Source organism: Lepeophtheirus salmonis, chromosome 11 (assembly GCF_016086655.4).
Source record: "Lepeophtheirus salmonis chromosome 11, UVic_Lsal_1.4, whole genome shotgun sequence".
NCBI lineage: Eukaryota > Metazoa > Arthropoda > Copepoda > Siphonostomatoida > Caligidae > Lepeophtheirus > Lepeophtheirus salmonis.
The window spans coordinates 14076680-14095484 of NC_052141.2; the positions used below are offsets into that span (position 1 = coordinate 14076680).

Genomic DNA, 18805 nt, shown 5'->3' on the forward strand with positions numbered 1-18805 from the left:
ATTCAAACTTCATAAAAAAGAATGTGCTTGGCTGAGCTTTAATTTTTTTTGTTTTTCCTATAATACTAATAATATTACAAATTACTCATGCTTAAATTCCTTTTAGTTTTACTAATGGATCATTCCATTCAGCTTGCTTCTTCATCCATAAGTTAATTATTATCCTTGAATCGTAGAGAAAGTCGACGAGATTTCAAATTTGAAAATAACGATTAAAATCCTCTGAGATATATTCTTGTGATTAATATTTGAATTCAAGGCTTTATAACAGAACAAAATAATATGGAAAATGTACTTGGATCTTGTAGTTTGGAATTAAACACCAGCCTTGCCGGGATCTCAGAGGAATTAATACCTCATTGGTAATCAAAGATTTGTATCCAAGGTATATTTTTGCTATAATTTATTTTTATAAATCATTAAAAGACAAATTGATTAAATTCATCACTTGCTTACTCATTAAACAATTACACAAAATGAAAAGATACAAATATCGTAATTAACTCTCATAAAATATTCTATGACAAAGACTTGATAAATTCCTCACACTCTGTTAATGCTAGAATAAAATCAGGGAAATTTGCATACTCTGAGCAGGTGGACAAAGTAACCCATTTAAAGTCCGTATGCTCCTCGGATAGAGTCACCTCTCTTTCACCAGGAACCATTTCCCCAAGGAAATAAATAGTTTCTTTGGGTCGCACAATTCCGTCCAAATGACTCTTTACATTATACTTTAAAACTTTTTCATAGTTTTGAATGATTATAAAGTCCTTCTCCGGCTCAAAGCCGGACTCTTCCTTTGTTTCACGGATTGCTGTTTGCAGGATTGACTCTCCTGGATCCACATGTCCCTTAGGAGGAGTCCAATGTTTAGAACCATAGGAAGCCTTCATGATAAGATATTCAATACTATCAGAGACGCGTTGAAAAAGAATAAAGCCAGAAGCTCGTACTACCGTCATTGTAGACTGCGTTAATATGTAAAAAAAAAAAAATAGGGATTAAGCATAGAAAAACATGCACAAGTTAATTTGCTACATAATATAGATGTTTTGGAATTATTTATTTATACAACATAACATTCATAGTCTATGATAAAATATTTAAATGCACAGTTAACAAAGCGATCTTTGGTTCGAAATCATTCGCAAATATGTAAAAATAAGATGAATGAGGGGAGATGCGCGGTGGTGTTTGGATCAGACGGGAAGAGTCTGCCCAACAGTTTTCTTGCAAAAGGAAGAGAATATTCTACTCATAAACCTCAACCCTGTTTGTCCACCAGGAATATAGGACACGACGAACCAAATAAGAGCCCCTACTTGAACGAAGGCAAAAATAATGGTAAGGATGGTACTTTGCAGTCCAAGAGCTGCATAGAGAGTCCCAAAGAGTGTTAGAAAATAGATGGACGTAAAAGGGAGTCTTTCTTTGGAAGCAAAAAGAGATTGGATATGAGCCCAGGGACCGTAAAGGAAAGAAAAACTGCTGAGCGTGAAAATACTTCCTGGAAAAAGTAAAGGATTCTATTAGAGACAGAACATTAAATGACTTTATATAAATAATAATACCTAGAGTGAAGAGAAGAGCGAATTTACGGGATTGGAGTAAGAGAATGGGGAAGTAGAGAGAGGCAAGGACAAAGCATAGGAGCCCCATACATAGACTCCCACCAAATCCAAGGATTCTCTGCTTCTTATTCAAAGTAGGTAGATGTGCGCAGAGGCAACAGGAGTCTTTGTTGTAACTGGACTTATTCGCCTCTTCACTTCCCTCTAACAAGCATTCACTGTCCGCATCCGAGGACTTGATATTTCCAAAGGGGGACGAACTTAGATTCAGAGAAGGAAGCTTCAACTTTTCCAGAACAGAGCTCCCAGCGTGTGTTCGTTTATTCTGGCTCAAGTACTGATCCAAATCGGCTTTTAAATTCATGTTCAAGCGAAATTAATCCAATTATCTCAATATTAGAAGGTAGAGAACATTATTAAATAATCAAGTGGTTTAGTTCTTAATAATGATGACGTCGCCCGTGACGTCACATTTCTTATGTATAAAATAGTTGCTTGCCGTCAATCATCATTATACTATATACTAAAATTAAATGAATCAGAATATTGTATATATATATGTATAATATATAATGACTAATAAAACTCATTGAATCATCTCTTTTGCTTCATGATTCGTAGCAGTATCAAGTCCCTCGAGCGCTCATAGCAAAAGCTTTGAGTCGGGAGGGGGTCCATCTCCTCAAAGGGGATTCCATGATGATTTAAACCTTGAAGGAAATAATTGTAGGAATGAGAAACTATGTCCAGGTCCTCATTTGTAAAGACATATCTTTTTTCGATAGCAAAGTAGAGCACCGCTCCTTCTTTGAGAGATAGAATGAATGCAATGATCCCGTTTGTTAGGACCTCATCATAAATGACATCCCCCCCTAGAACAACATCCGCCTCCTGAGCCCATTTTGGGAACTTGGATGATAATAATAAATCCAGAGAACGAATGGAAAAACATTTCGAATCTTCATACTTCACATGATTCAATGCAAAGTTATGACGGATCCCATCCAAGTTTTGCTCTAAATCCGTGACAATGTAGGAAGAGAAGGAAGTAGAAGGGAGGCAAATGGCTGCTCCAATAGGAGTCAAACCCGTTCCGGAGCCGATTTCGAGGACATTTCTATGTATAAAGAGATATAAGCATAAGATGGTGGAATTTTCTAGGATTTACCCCTGGAGAAGGAACTCTGGATGTGCAAGGATCATATCTGCGAGAAGAAGAGATCCTCCCCATAGTTGAGATCCCACATCTTGGAGCGAGGAACTCCCTGAATGTTTAAGAAGAATCACAGACTCTTCCTCTGTGGATCGAATCAAGTCGCCGTCCTCATCAAATAACATCTTTGCAGTCGAGGATCTTCCATCACTACTAATGGAGCACGGTTTGGAAACGCGGATGCGAGCGATGTAGGTTCCATCAGATCCTTTTTTAGAGTTGAGTGTTCCATGGATCTCAGAAGTGTAGTGATCCATCATTAATTGAATGTAATTAATAGACTAAAGGAACCCTGGAGATGAGTATCCCGTACCTGCGTATTTTCATGACTCGGTAGCAAATTGAAGTAGATATGTACTACATCAACATAAAAAAAAGTCTGGAAGTGAAATCGAGAAAATCCCAACTATTTTTTTTTTTTTTTTTTTTTTTTTTTGACTAGCTTCATATTTACAACTTGCAACTTGTATAAGGCAATTGTACAAGTTGCAACCAAAAAATGAGAGTATTAGTTCTAAATAATTGACTTTCAGTACTGGGGATGATGATAAAGCAATAGTTGAAAAATCCATCATGGATGATCGATATATCCATGCTGCTATTTTCAACTCTTAATAAAAGTTTCGCAAATATAAGTACTCTTTGGCACAGTATAAAGTTCAAATGTGTAATTTTATGAATCAATATGAAATGATATTATCAAAGTAATTAAATAATGCATTTTAAAACGAAAAAATTACAACATAGACATATGTGAACAAATTATTATAGTCTTTGTATTCAAATTACTGGGATGAGTTGAGCTGTTCAAAAATTTTAACTATAGCTTATAAACCTTTATTTCATTTAAAAAAAATATATTTGCCCGATATGGCCCCTGTCATCCATAATTTATGGTTGTCAGGGGACATATAGGATATATTTTATGGTCCATAAAATATCTCCATATATTTTCATTATTAAGAATAATTTGTTGAAAAAAATAACGATAATTCGCCGACGAATACAAATGAAGTCCATTCTCAATTATCAGATCAATCATTATAACTTGATTTTGTGTTGACAGGCCTTTCAAAATTATTAAATAGCTTTATTAGTATTATTTTAATATGTATGCTAGGACTAGAGTAATGCTAAAATGAGCGGATTCCTCGACTCTGGGATCTGGAACCAATAATAAAGTGACGTCATGATTTGGGCATCTTTTAAATAAGAGGTTTCGTGACTTTGCTCTCATTAAATCATATATATTTACATTTTTAACATTAGAGATATTTTTTTATTGACATAAGAAACTTTACTCGATAGACGATACCTATTTTCCGGTGGATCTTTTTTCATTCTCTTCACTCCAAGTCATTACTTGTGTTGTTCATTCTGGAAATAGTAGAATGGGCTCGACTTTAAATGGAGAACTAGAGCAATTTCTCTTGCTAGGAAAGAGCGCAAAAGGAGCTGCAGCTAGTTCCTTGATCCTCCGTGTTCTTGAAGCATCAGGGATTTATGTATTTGGCGAACTCTTGGATCTTCCTAATATCACGGCTCTTGGAGGTGCATTCATCAAAGGATTATTTCCCTTTTTATAATAATTTATTTTATATTTTCTATATTCGTGTGTTTCAGATTCGCCTGAGTTTGCCTCTCACTTGGAACTCCTCAAGCTATTTGCCTATGGTACCTACAAAGATTATTCAGAAACTAAATATCCCCCACTCACGGATGGAATGCAAAAAAAGCTTCGTCTTCTCACCCTTGTCAGTCTTGCTTCTGGTAAAAAAATCCTCAAATACGAGGAATTGATGAAAGAACTAAATTTAAATACCGTCAGGGAACTGGAGGATCTCATCATTGAAGGTTCAAACTCTCGTATCATCCAGGGTAAACTTGATCAGAAAAGCTCACATTTTGAAGTGGATTTTGCCAAAGGACGGGATATTAAAAAAGTAGGAGGCACATCTGGGATCATAATTACTTTATTTTGTTTGTTAATAATTAATAGGAGGATATATCATCCATCATTAACACACTCACAAGTTGGTGCGACTCCTGTGATGGAATTCTATCCTGTCTCGAACAGGAAGCCAATCGAGCCAATGGCTTAAAGGCAGAAAGTATCAAACATAAAAATGAAGTCTCCACTAAAGTAAGTTTCTAAGATATTTTGTAATTTATTATTATGACGCCCAACTATTCATATCAATCCATTCACAATGTGAATGCGTTTAATTTGTATGTATATCAGTATATAGAGCGTTTTCACTGATATAATAAATTGCATCATCATGAAAGAGACGCCATTTTGGGGCCTCAAAACTGATTTTTTTACTATATAAAATTATTGAATTTAATCAAACTAATATGTACTGAAAATCCCTAAAGAATGGCTAGATGTTTACTATTTCTTTTTTTATCGATTATGAACGACAAAAGTACGAGAATTAGAAAAGAGTATTATTTACATTGTAATGATTTATTTTTATCTACACCATAAGAATGTACCGGATGGTTCATTGAAATCTGAACACTTACTAATTCAATAATTAATTAAGGTCGAGTGACTGAAATTAATTCATATTTCGGTATATTAAAGCATAAACAATTAGTAACAAAACACACTTCAACTCTCTACCTTAAATACAAGAAAAGAAAAGGACACTTGAACGTGATCGACAATTTCCTTTCCTGCTCGTCATGCAGTTTGACGTCTCCAGGAACACCGTCTACGCCGTCAGCAAGTCCGAAACGTTTGGATACATGTCGAGGGAAAGGCCGCTTTGTCCTTCATTCAAACCCTAGGCCCTCAAACCCACTGTCAACCAGCACTGGGACGCCATAACTGAAGACTACATTCGGAGAGAGTGCAAAGACTGGAAGCCATCATTGCCGCTACATTAGTTATTAAGAGAGCTCAGACGCGCATCTATTTCTAGTATTAATTTTGTTGAAATTCTAATGTTCATTAATAAGTTATACCTTGTTGAAGTTTAAAATTAAGTGTTCAGAGTTTAATGGACCACTCGATTTAACGATGTAATAACATATTTTAATAATAGATACTAGGGTAAGATACATATATAATAAAACTAGGCAAACACTTTTTGATAGACAGTTCTCCTTAATACTAGTTAAAAAAGGGTATTCACTGGCATAAAGCTTGGATGTTTAAGCCTCCGAAATGAAGAACATTAAAATTGTGACTTCACGTGAAAACGCTCTTTACATATTTTAAAAATAAATAATTAATCATCAAATGCTCATTCACACAGAGATACTTTTTATAATTATACAACATGAATCAAACGTGTCTCTAAAAATATCTTCAAATGGTTTTTCATATATCAATGTCTCTAAACGGATTTCTTATGTGGATTTTTTTTTTCTCACAGCATGCAATTCTAATGCGCTCTGCCAAGGACCAGCAAATAAATGACACCGTTATTGCAGATGATCCGGACTCTCGTATGGACGTAGACCGCTCCATTTGTGAAAGAAGGGACAAGAAAGGCCCATCTAATAAGTCCAAAGGGACCCGAACCTCTGGAAGTGCAAATACATCTAAGGGTGGTGGAAACTTTTGGCAGAAGTAAGACCCTCACTATGGAAATGATGATCCTTCCCACATAATAATAATTATTACTTTATACCAAACTTGACCTCTCTGAATCTTTGATTTTTTTTGTTCTTGGATATTAAATTATAATGTTTACAAATTGACTATAATTTCTTGGAGCAATTAATAGAGGACATTGGAAGGGGGTTGTGATTTCATGGATTAATTAGACGAAGGAGGAGATGACGGAATAGGGTCATTTTGCAACCGTTTGTTGCCTTCTTGAAGAGCTCCAACAAAAAGAGCTACAATTGTCAGTCCCTGAGCAATGACTCTTCTTCTCATCATTTTTTGTGAGCGTACAGTGTTTTTATTATAAAAACTCTTTAATCCGGATATCAAAAACCCAGATGTAGCGAGACATCCGACAGACACTAGGAGATTGTTTTTAAAAAATTCCAGCGAAGATGCAGAAGCCGTTTGTGGCACAATGTTTTCGCGTAAAAAGTCCATGTCATCCCTATAGTAGAGGGGATTCACATTGTCATTGACGGCTTTATTTTTATCATCCTGGATCCACTCTAATTTTGGCTTGGCTGTATTGTCAGACATCTTTATCTTACTATCTCAATATAAATAATCAAACATACGTCTTAAAAGTCCGTCGCATTAATAATATTCTATATTTACAAAATATTAAAACCTTATATAACTTTTTTGTGAATCTCACAACCTCTCCAATTTTAGTAGCTAGCTATAAATCTGGACTTGAATTACAAGAACTTAACTTATAAGTTATAAAAAACTCATGCAGGGCCAATAACTAATTAATGACATAGTCCTTGAAGAGTTTATTACATTATCTGGGAGCCTTACAGGTTATTTGATTTAGAAGAGGAGGAAGGATAATGATGGGAGTTTAGCTCTGTTTTAAAGAGACTCCTTGTGGAGGCTTTGCTACCATAATTATATATTTTATTAGTAGCAAGTGGATTAAATATTTAATTAATGGCGAGTTATGTTCAATTGTAAATAGATTTTAGCATTAATCTTCTTGAAAAATATTTGTTACTCAAGAGAATTTTTATTCAGTTCTCTGCTAACCATGGGTGTGGACAGGCATGCTCCCATTAATGTACTTATCGATATCTCATTTAAAATGTAAATATTTAATTATAATGCAGACAAGTATAATTAGAGGTTACATGAAATTGATATCATTTCATTATTCACAAAGTGGTTCATACTATTTTAAATAGTCATATAAATATTTGCATTATATTCTTATCATGTATCACAGCCCAAAAAATATTAATAATATAATATATAGATTCTTCATTTATTATTCACTATCCGAATAGTGAACTAAAAAGAGACTACTTTTATTCGAATTATTCTTCAAGGCTTCTTCCAACTTGGGGGTTTTAGGCGATTTTTTCTCAAGAGGTTCATTTAACTTGTGCTTTTTTGAAGATTCTTCTTCCGAGTCTGAATCCTGAGCAGATAATAGACCAAACGATTTTTTAGTCTCCTTAGGTTTTTCCAATAACGGTGTTTCCACCTTTGGAACACCTTCTAAAAATGAAGAGGAATCTGATGGACCTATAATTAATTAATTATATTGTTTTATACTTTTCGTTAAAAATATATCCTAACTACCTTTCACAGTAAAAGAGGATACATGATCATTCAAAACAACGTAAATGATGGGATTCTCAATCACTGTTTTATCTCGAAGATTCGCTCTCAGAGACTTTTTGAGATCCAATTCTTCAAATCGAGAACTATTAAGATAAATAAAGAGTTGATTTTACATGGATATACAGATATTTATATATTAAAGAGTCACCAATTCGGGGTTTTCTGAATCCCTTCGATTTTGAGTAGAGCTTTGAAACCTCCAAATCCAAGAGATGCATATTGAATGAAGGGATTTAAGCCCACCAAGTCCTTTTCCGTATCTTGGTTCTGCATTTTTTGTTCCTGATAAATAACTTCCTTTATATAGTCCCAGGGACGGGTCATCTCGTCCATGGATTTCTCTGTGAGCGTTAAATCATTAGCATGAGGGAAATACCAGTCCACTTTCCAAAAGATACGATTTAATGCAAAGTCAAGACGTGATGTATTAGTTTTATGTCTATGGAAATGAGGAGGTAAGAGAAGAAATCGACATCCTCGGATCCGATTTGCGTTAATGAGCTGAGTGTAGAAATAGGGTATTGGAAGAGCATTTTCTCCCTTGGTTGTAATGTTCCTTAATTTATCCCGCCCAATGCTATTTAGAGTGTTGCAGGCAGATGACATAAACGTAAAGTCTGGAAGTGAAACGAAATGAAAGGAAGGATATTATCACCATTATTGCATTGATTATATAATAAATAGCTAAGAAACTGTTCTTAAGACTGAACAGTAGAAACAAGAAGTAGGTCAGTGATAAATGTATAGAAATAGAAGCTGGTCTTAACTAGATAAGAGTTCTCATGCTACACAAAATAGTATCGCCACTTGTGGCAGAACCATGATGATGGAAAGAGAGAATCCTTTTACTACATTGTCATTGCACGGTCAGGAATGTCCGGACTGCTCAGGTGATGGATGTCTACCCGGTTGTTTCTCCCGAGAAATGCTTCAAGAGAGTAAAGCCACATTGGACAAAAAAATGGCATTTATCAAAAAGGGTATTCGAGTAAGTCTTTCAACAAATTAAATAATATAATATTCTATAATGTCAACTTGTCAATGTAGGAAACAACACTTCAGATCGGCGATTTGGAGTTTTCCTGTCGCCAGGAACTGGATGAGCGATACCCTGGCCGAGTTATCATTCGGCCAATGGTAATACAGAAAATAGTGATTTTATCAGGACTCCTCCATAACATGCTTCGATACATGGCCATACTAAGGAGAGATTCAAAGAAAATAAACTTTTTACTCAGCGTTCCGGGAAATAATATATTACCCACAGTGGACTTTAGAGAAATCACGGAAGAAATAATTGCGGAAAATGCCCCTGATATAGGTGATCTCTTTAGAGTGGATCTATATAGACCCTCAGAGGAAACAGAGTTCTTTTCCGTCATTCCTTTTTTATATAGAGGGCTTGCTCAGCGTTAAGGCTCAGAGATAATCTACAAATTACTTACTTATAAGAGAATTTTATTTTTAAGTAAGTGCAAGTGTTTTGCATTCTTTTTAATTTATATATATATATAAAATACTCAATTGTTTTTAAAATGTGTTTCATATAATTAGAATTTATATATATTTATATATCGCCAAAATATTAGTAGTTAATGAAAAAAGAATATTTGTAAAATATATACCTTTTTCTAAATCATCGTCTGTAAACTGACTTAATGGAACATAACTAGACTTCCTTCGAATACCATCGCATGCATCAACTCCTGATTTGTGTTTCTTTACGCAATCCAGTGAGCAGCTTCGAATACTGCAGCCAGGGCACGTGTACTTTGGTTCATTCTTTTGACACGTTTCGCAAAGACTTGAAAAGAAGAATATAAGCCATTCCTATAAGTTGATTTCCAAAATAATCATCAAAGACTTACCTAGAATCCACCATTTCACACGTCTTATTTGAAATTCTATTCTAATTTATACAAATTGGATCAGAAAGAACTCCAATTCAAATTGACAGTGGTGCAAGAGATCGTAGCAAGCGTCCTCTAACGAATGAATTCTCAACAAATTTCGATTAGTTATATTTATTTTATAAATATAATAATTAATATATAAAGTATTAATTAACAAATCAATCCGCTCCGTCCAAGATCCTATGTTGCTATGATAATTGATAATCCCTGCTTACTTGAGGTTTAAATACGGGAGAGGGGGGATAGGAACATTTTATAGTAAAATAAAAGATACAAACTACAAAAAATGTACGCAACACTTATTAGAAGCGTTTTAACTGACGTCACAAAATTGCATCATAATTGAAAGGCTCACACAATGAGTTTTACTAACATCTAGCTAGCTGGAGTGGACCTGTAGTGTATGAACACCTTCTTAAGGTTTAATCACTTAATTAAACTCATGTAGGGTGAAGTTATTTTTTTATGGTTAAAAATCAAATGGCAAAACCTAATTGACTTTGTAGTATATCAATATTACACCCTTTTTATAATTATTGCAACAGAACCAGAAAATCTTTGTCAAATCACATGCTACAATTAATATAACTTCGAAGAAGACAACATTTTTGAATTGAAATAAAAACGTTTTTGATTAAAAATCTGGGAATTTCAATCTGGGAGTGATACAGATATTACCTTTAACATTTTTCTACAGGTCAATTACAAAAAAAAATTCAACAGTTGAAGTTTAGATCGAATATTTTATCCATTAAAACTTGGAATCATCTTTTTGGCAAAGGATGCACAATTTATATAACGTAAATCTTTAATAGAAAATTAAGAAAGAGATACGGAATCAATAAAAACACGTTTACAATCAGTTTTATTTTTCCTACTTTTAATTTGGGAAGGGTTTTAACACTTTACCGCCTAGATGTACTTCAAAGTCTCTTTTAAAATAAACATTTTAAATACTCGTGTATCACTTTAATTTCCAAATCTATATCTTCGTAATACCAAGTGATAATTAGAATACTCTTCTGCTACACTCCCACTAAAAAAATGTGTGTTTTTTGCAACAATTTGTCATTTATAAGCTAACATTTTGGAATAATTCATGGTTGTACTGTAGTAAAAAGAGTTTATAGAATCAAAAAAATATACAAATATGTGTATACGAAAAAATGTCCATGTATTTTTTTAAAGTGGATTTCAAAATCCACTTGGGCTTTAGGCAACGTGATCAACCATGGACTTGAAAGTACAATTGGGCGCAAAACGCATTGTAATGTAACCACAATAATTATGTTAGTACAGTTAGCATTATAATGTTAATAATATTTCGTGAAATTTATATTTTTATAGTAGTCTACATTTAGTCATTAGTTAATTTTTTTATTGTCGCTTATTGTGATTTTGTCATCTTAGCAATCTTATTCAGATTCTTCCAACGCGATTGCACCTCAAAGATTTTATTTGAAGAGGCAACGACCAAGTAAAGTTGAGCAGAAGATAACGGCGAATTTTTTCAAACGTGATTCTGAGGATGTTTTATTTGATGACAACGATATTGAAGATCTTAACTATCGTCCACTATTTATTAGTGATTATGAGGATGAAAACATTTCAATGAATGAAAATCCCTTTTTATTTTCCTATTATATGTTTTTGAATGATAATATATACATATTTTTTTCTATGTTTAGAACATTTTTATTAACTTTTATAAATTTCTAGTGTCATTTTATTTAAAGTCATTCGCCCAAGTGTACTTACGAAGCCATGGTACATAAATATGTCATGTGACCAAGCGGATTTCAAAGTTTTCTTAATATATTTTTCTTATTAAAAAATATTTTTGATGTTTTTCATCTATATTAAATCATGATGCCTATAAAAGTTTATAGAAATGATAATTTTTCTTTTTAATTCATTAAATAAAATTCAGGCAGTGAAGAGTTAAGGGTAAAAAAATGAGACTGAACGATAATAGTCCCGAATTACTATCATCCCAAATATATCAAAATTCAGATGGCTGAGAGAAAAACTGAGATCAGTCTTGGATTCTGCGCTCATAGATAAATTCAAATATTGTCTTCAATTCATTTGTACAAAATTCCTAATTGTTCCACTGTGTAATTATCAAATAAATAATAATTAAGTATCTACTGATAATATGCAAAGTAGTTCGCTCAAGAAATCCTGAGCTCACTCTCGCTCAGTGACTAATTTTATGAGCACTCTCATGTTCCTGCTCATTTTTTTACTCGCATAGGAGTATTTGAATTCAGCAACTCTTCATGATTGCAATTAAATTCCGGAAATTAATATATATTATTTATTCAAAAAAAAAAAAAAAAAATTGAAGAGAAATAAGGTACAAGAATCTAAAGATCTAAAATTATATTTAAAATTTTAAAAAATCATAATATAATTAATCCAATGTTTTAAATATTTAATTCATTGACAAAAACTAATTTTTTCTGTCGAAGTTTTCATCTTAAACTCAGTCATCTATCCTTAAATAAACCCGTAGAAAATACTATCGCAACCGTAGGTTATAATAGCAGTGTATAAATCAGAAGGGAACATTTGTGTTTGATTAGATCCAAAGTCAATTCTGCCAAATATTCAAATTACTTTTTAAATTGACAGTATTCACATTACCACATGCAAATAAGATATACAGGGTGCGTGGACGAAATCTGCCGCACTTTAAAGACGGCATTACTCCATCAGCTGATGTCTGATCCGTCTGTTTTTGGTGTTAAAATTTTTCCCGGGTCATGGGCTTTAGTTATTGCTTAACACTTGTAGTGATAGCATCATTTTAAGTGCACAAGAAAAGTCATTATGTTCAATGAGAGAGAGATCGTAGGTGCGCTGCTATTCAGATTATGCTTAGTGATCACATGAAATTAAGCAATGCTGACATCTCTGACCTTCTGTCAATGCCAGTTAGAACGGTCAGAAGTCTCATAAAGCAGCTGGAGGAGTCATCGGACCCGATGGACGTTGTTGACAGGAAGAAGAAGGAGGAGAAGAGCCCCAGGATTGTCCGGGACGTCCCCAGGGTCATGAAGACCAAGTTTCCGGCCACTGTCATGGTCTTTGGGGTAGTGTCAAGTGAGGTTCATGTCATGCCGCCCCACATCTTCGAGACAGGCCGTGGATGTGGCAGCAGGACTCGGCTCCGGCCCACAAAGCTAAGCGGACGTAAGAATGGCTGAAAAGCAATACTTCTGCGTTCGTACCCTTCTCCTGTTGGCCACTCTCATCACCGGATTTGAACCTGTTGGACTATTTTGTCTGCTCCTACGTGGAGAACATGACCAACCGCTCCTCCCATAACACCAAGCAGTCTCTCATAACATAACCTGCATCAAGGAGAAATTCAGTGAGATAGAAGCGGCGCAGATCCAAAATGCCTGTTCTCAGTTTCGTGGCCGCATTGAGCGAGTTTTGGCCGCAGACGGCGGTTACATTGAATAGATAGCTGTTCTAGATCCTAATAAAGATATTCGTTTTTATTTTATCAATAAATATTATAAAATAAGCTTGTAGTTGTTGTTTTTTGAATCGGCAGATTTTGTCCACGCACCCTGTAATTAAGTGATAATGGATAGTAGTTCCAAAAAAAGTGTGTCATAGGTCAGAATCAAGTGTTAAAATTTCTGACAGCCATACATTATTTGCAATAATTTATAATAAACCAACTAATTATTTCAGTTAAAATAGGTGTGCCAGGGTATTTTTATTTGTCTTTTGGTGTCCCTTTCGAACAAAAAGTCCCCAGGACATGTTATTACTAGGTTTCGTGCACTATCATCCAGTTAAGTCTGATAATTAGTTTGAGATTGAACACAGGGTTCTTTAGTTTTAGAAAGGATGCTTGCTTGATATTTTGAGATCTTATGTCAATTTACTACATAAAAATATAAATAAATCGTATTTCATTTGGGAAAATTCGTTTAAAACATCGTTTACAGATGTATCTTCGAACATAATCTCCAAACACGAGGGAGCTGGCGTTGTCTCTTGGGGAACTGATGTATGAACCTTCTTAGAGTGTCAGCTACATAGTAGCAGCTAAAGACAGCAGAGAGCCACAGATGCAGCACAGAAAAAAGATTCTAGCTTATCTTGAGACATCTTCAACCGCCCTTTCTTCCAATCGTTAAAGTTATTCTTTAACCATCAAATCTTTTATTTTATCTCACAAGGTTAATAGAAATATATTCTATATTTCAATTAACCTTGATAAGATGCAGAAACGGAAAAGTAATACAAATTTATATAAATGAGTGAACATTTGAGCGCGTGTATCGCTCTTCTAAAATGGGGAGCGCGCTCCCACTTGTTATTTCAAACAATGAGTTTTTCCCTCTCTCACTCAAGGATTTTAAGGGGGACTCAATTGAGCACCGCTCACTAATGCTTTGAACAAATAGGTTCCATATTTTCTTAATATCCCCAATAACAATGCATGAATGGTGTAAGAGTTTTAAGTGAAGGGATTGACATTGATGAAAATAATATGATTATGAAGGGATCTTTCTAAATAAAAAACTAAGTATAGTAATTAGAAAAGGAAAAACGGTGGTTGCGCGTGCTCTTTCTTCTTTCTGTTCATTATATAACAAGTCGTGGGCGTGTTAACATCTCCCTCTAAAAGAAGAATTCTCCTTTATCTTTGGTGGAAATTGATTTAAAATTGCATTATAAAATAAATATATATGAATTTAAATATAATTATAATATTTTCCCTCCACTTTTTAAATGTAGAAGGTTCTCTTCTTTATATCAGTAGTTCAACTTCAACCTCCAAAATCATATAACAGGCAGCTGAAATCAACAAGGGCCTTTATTCAGGAATACCATATGCCTCGCTCACGCCTTCTCCTCACCCCCTTATACAAATCCCATCTCCACTGATGAGTGATGTTCATCATAATATCGAGTGGTCCATTAAAATCTGACCACTTTGAATTTTAAAAAACAAGAGAATTTCAATGAAATATATATTATAAAAATAGATGTTTGTCTGAGCTCTCTTAATCATTAATGTAGCCGCCCTTAGCGGCAATGATGGCTTCCGGGCGGCGGCGTAAGTGTGCGGATGTTGTCTTTGTTATGGCGTCACAGCGCTGGCTGACAGTAGCTTTGAGGGCATCAGTGTTTGGATGACAGACACAGTAGACGTTCAAAGGTGTAGTCGAGGGGGTTGGCATCAGGACTATAGGGGGAGGGGCTAAAATGTACAAATAGAGTTCAAAAGAACTCAAAAATGTTACTCTTCGTCTTCCATACAGTAGTGATTACTTTATACCTTCATGTTGTCTCTTCAAGAATAAAAGAATAATGAAGACAGTTTTGGTGAATAAAAAATTATGTTCAGGTAGCATTTACAAAAAGAACGCGAGCTTCAAACTTCATTTTTTTTTTTCAACTTCTTGATGGAGGAAAGGATTTTTTTAGAAAAGGTGTCGGCAACCCCCGGTCTGCGGTTGATATCTGCCATTTAGTGACCGGCCTGCCATCTTATCATCGACAATCATCTAAATATAGGTATACTAATCAGATGTTGATAAAATATCTCATTTTATATTTTCTTTCTTTATTTTAGTTCCTGTAGTTATAAAAAAAGTGTTTTGTTTAAATAAAATTAATTTGAATCTTTTTTCTCTCTCAACACCCCGAAAATCAATTAGATATATATTCAATAACATGATTTTCCACCATGACTCTCCAGCGATAGCTGTTTGGCCCTCTGCCATGATCCTATATAGCTGTTTGGCCCCTACTCTCTAAAAGGTTGTCGACCCCTGTTTTAGAGGGACGAATACAATTTCGTCCGAATATTAATCAATAATACAATATGAAATATTTTGAATTTTTATTTCAGTCCCTTTATACAGTAATTTCGATTTGTACAATACTAAACAATTAGACAACCACTGTATTCAACCCAAAAAACAAACAAACATACAATCATATTTTCTATAATACTCATTATACATATTTAATGCCAAATGGACTTCTGAGGTCATAGTCATTAATGTGCTTAACTTTTTCTATTCAACTCTATTTTTTATACAAAAAATAAACAATGTCTGTAATTGTCCATACATTAAACGGGGCATGTTGAATTAATTATGTGTCTTTACTCAGTCCATACTACTAACATGTATAACTCTCATTAAGAGGCTGAATGCAGGTGATTCATGGATTATTATTTTTTTTTTATACATACAATCATTGGTAACACCAAATCAAAGAGTATTTTTTCTCATTTAATTGAGAACCATGCTGCGTGGCGTTAGTGACTTGCTTGCTAAAAGACGACTGCTATTGGATTATTTATCTTCTCCTCCTAACAAGCTTTATATACTTAAGATCTTAATTCAAATAATCATTGGCTTGATTCTCTCAGTGACTTTGATCGTTCAAATGATGGAAATTTTGGCTAAATATCAGGAGGACCCTACATATATATCAACAGTCATTGATCATCAGAATAATGTGATACAATTAAAATATTTGAATTATTCATCTAAATTAATTTAAAGATTTAATCAATCCTTTATCAGGAATGGGGCATTAATAGTAACGCCCCAATTTTTAATTAATACTTTAAATTAATATCCAACGCATTTTTATTTCCCTACATAACACGAACATTAATTAAGTTTATTAAATAATTATGTATTGAGTACATTGTACAGGGAGTAGGGATTGGATTTTTGTAGATAAAAACACAGTTTAGAGTAGGGCTACAGAGTTGGTAAATAAAATACCCAACTCGGACTCCAGCTTCAGGTTTTTGAATGTCACAGACTCTCACGACTCCAACACACCATTTTTTAATAATATATTTGATAGCATATAAGTAATATTGAGTCATTTGACTCTAGAGACTATAAATATAGATCTAATTTATAGGTATTGGTAGTTATGAGCTATATGTAGGAAATAATTTTGCTCCAGGTATAAAGAAAATATTTGGAATATAAGATATTTAACAAGATGAACAACAAATGAAATGAATCAAAAGCTACCTATTTTTAATATATTGATAAGTTTCTGAACATAATTTATGTACTCGTAACCGATGATCAACAATATAAACAAGCTCTCACTGCAACGTTACTCTTTACTCTGATGCCATTGCCTATTGACTTACATATGTTTGGGAATTGTGAATGCATGAACTATAGAGCACGTTTCAAATTAGTGAATTAAACTTAGAAATGAGTTAACTTTCTATTTTCATAAATTAATAGTAGTGCATACTTATAGTTTATAGCCATTTAGAAAAATACTTTAGGAACCCTCAATGTAAGGCTTAGACTATAAATTAAATTTGATTTAAAGATTAAAGTACTCCTCAGTCATCCCAACATATTTTTTTTTTCTGCAACTCTTGTTTTGATTCTTTCATTCTTGAGGACAAAACAATTTATATCAGTTGATATGAGTATTGAGGAGTTACATAGTTGTGAGTGTACGCATGAAAAATCGAGAGTGCCATTGAGGATTTCTTGGGAAGTTATCGTCTTTAGTAGCATTAGTCTTTTAGCCGTAGTTTTTAGCTGTAGTTTCCAGATACTTATTTACATAAGTATCCAAAAACTACAGGTTTTTGGATACTTATGTAAATAAGTAATTTTGAAACTCCACATTTCGAGGCAGCCCTTATTTGATAAGATCCTTTTTTTTTAGACAGATCATCCAGGAATTAAAACTTATCTTTCTGCGAATAATTTTGGGGGTTGTGGCACTACTTATATGTATCCAATTTAATTGAAAAACAATGTTAAATGAAAAGAAACATACGGAATATAAAAATTGGAACCAGCTCACAATTGCTACCTATAAAAAAGGAAAGAAAAACAGGGGCGTCCGGAAAAGGTAGGTCAGAAGGGCTATAGCCCCCCCCCCAAAAAAAAAATAAGGAATCTTCGCTTTTCACTAAAAAATTTAATATTTGAATTTTTTTTTCTAAAAATTTAATTTTTGAATATTTATTTCAAAAAATTTAATTAAATTTTTCGAATAATTTTCCATAAAAACTTAAAAAATTTCAATTTTTGTTCCAAAAATATTAATATTTGAAAAAAAAAATTCCGAAAATTTAATGTTTAAAATTTTTTATTCAAAATTTTTTATTTATTTGGAATATCTATGATTTTTTTGGAAAAAAGTTTATTTTTTGAGAATGGTTATTGGATTTCTGAATTTTTTTTCCAAAAAATTTAATATTTGAAATTTAATTTGGAATTTTTTTTTTTCTAAAAATAATTTAATTTTAAATTATTCTCTAAAACAAAAATACCTTGAACCAAAATATATATATAATCCTGAGGACGCCCTTGAAAAATCATCATCGGAATTCTTCATTCTTAAGAATTTCTATCTAGATTATCTAAAAAAAAAAGTGAGGGGGGTAAGTTGACTTATATATGCGGATTTTTTACTACGTGTTTCTTCTAAGCCAAGTATTTTATTTGGTAAAAAATTACGTTACTGAGAGAACTTTAACTAAAAGCGTATTTATATTATATTTGAATTTCTTATATAAAGAAATTGATTGTATAAATTTATTTTTATATAATTATATTTTGTTATATTTTGAATGTAAAAGGTTCTCTTCTTTATGGTAGTAATTCATTTTTTCCTCCCAAAATCATATAACAGGCACCTCAGAGTCACAAGGATCTTAATTCAGTAGTACCATAAGTCACGCTCCCGCCTTTTCTTCACACTCTACAAAAATGGCATCCCTAACAAGTAAACATATCCAAATGAATAATACTTATAATTTTGCAATACTTTAATCCTCCTCAAGCCTGATTTCCCAGTCATGACTATA

At 33.3% G+C, this 18805-nt stretch overlaps 8 protein-coding genes across 8 annotated transcripts in view; 2 read left to right on the top strand and 6 right to left on the bottom strand.

Annotated features, from left to right (window-relative positions):
* The window catches only part of RpS11 (ribosomal protein S11), a 91065-nt gene that overhangs the window by 58168 nt on the left and 14092 nt on the right, over window positions 1-18805 (bottom strand). The gene's annotated exons all lie outside the window — the stretch shown is intronic.
* Datp (purine phosphoribosyltransferase family protein Apf) lies at window positions 389-965 on the bottom strand. Its single transcript, XM_040721735.2, has one exon. It carries the CDS (start codon window positions 963-965, stop codon window positions 519-521), a length of 447 nt encoding a protein of 148 aa, XP_040577669.1. The 3' UTR covers window positions 389-518.
* Window positions 389-2691, bottom strand: LOC121126409 (uncharacterized). Its single transcript, XM_040721732.2, has 2 exons — window positions 1575-2691; window positions 389-1510 (listed from the first exon to the last, which is right to left on the bottom strand). Exons 1-2 carry the CDS (start codon window positions 1936-1938, stop codon window positions 1203-1205), a joined length of 672 nt encoding a protein of 223 aa, XP_040577666.1. The 5' UTR covers window positions 1939-2691; the 3' UTR covers window positions 389-1202.
* Window positions 2169-3245, bottom strand: LOC121126407 (methyltransferase-like protein 22). Its single transcript, XM_040721730.2, has 2 exons — window positions 2743-3245; window positions 2169-2691 (listed from the first exon to the last, which is right to left on the bottom strand). Exons 1-2 carry the CDS (start codon window positions 3045-3047, stop codon window positions 2169-2171), a joined length of 828 nt encoding a protein of 275 aa, XP_040577664.1. The 5' UTR covers window positions 3048-3245.
* CSN7 (COP9 signalosome subunit 7) lies at window positions 4042-6497 on the top strand. Its single transcript, XM_040721731.2, has 4 exons — window positions 4042-4338; window positions 4411-4730; window positions 4787-4930; window positions 6174-6497. Exons 1-4 carry the CDS (start codon window positions 4179-4181, stop codon window positions 6372-6374), a joined length of 825 nt encoding a protein of 274 aa, XP_040577665.1. The 5' UTR covers window positions 4042-4178; the 3' UTR covers window positions 6375-6497.
* LOC121126412 (HIG1 domain family member 2A, mitochondrial) lies at window positions 6560-6949 on the bottom strand. Its single transcript, XM_071891783.1, has one exon. The coding sequence runs from the start codon at window positions 6947-6949 to the stop codon at window positions 6560-6562; it is 390 nt and encodes a 129-aa protein (XP_071747884.1).
* Window positions 7402-10062, bottom strand: LOC121126405 (box C/D snoRNA protein 1). Its single transcript, XM_040721729.2, has 5 exons — window positions 9907-10062; window positions 9664-9842; window positions 8187-8655; window positions 7997-8121; window positions 7402-7939 (listed from the first exon to the last, which is right to left on the bottom strand). Exons 1-5 carry the CDS (start codon window positions 9918-9920, stop codon window positions 7680-7682), a joined length of 1047 nt encoding a protein of 348 aa, XP_040577663.1. The 5' UTR covers window positions 9921-10062; the 3' UTR covers window positions 7402-7679.
* Window positions 8802-9674, top strand: LOC121126410 (uncharacterized). Its single transcript, XM_040721734.2, has 2 exons — window positions 8802-9026; window positions 9086-9674. Exons 1-2 carry the CDS (start codon window positions 8859-8861, stop codon window positions 9452-9454), a joined length of 537 nt encoding a protein of 178 aa, XP_040577668.1. The 5' UTR covers window positions 8802-8858; the 3' UTR covers window positions 9455-9674.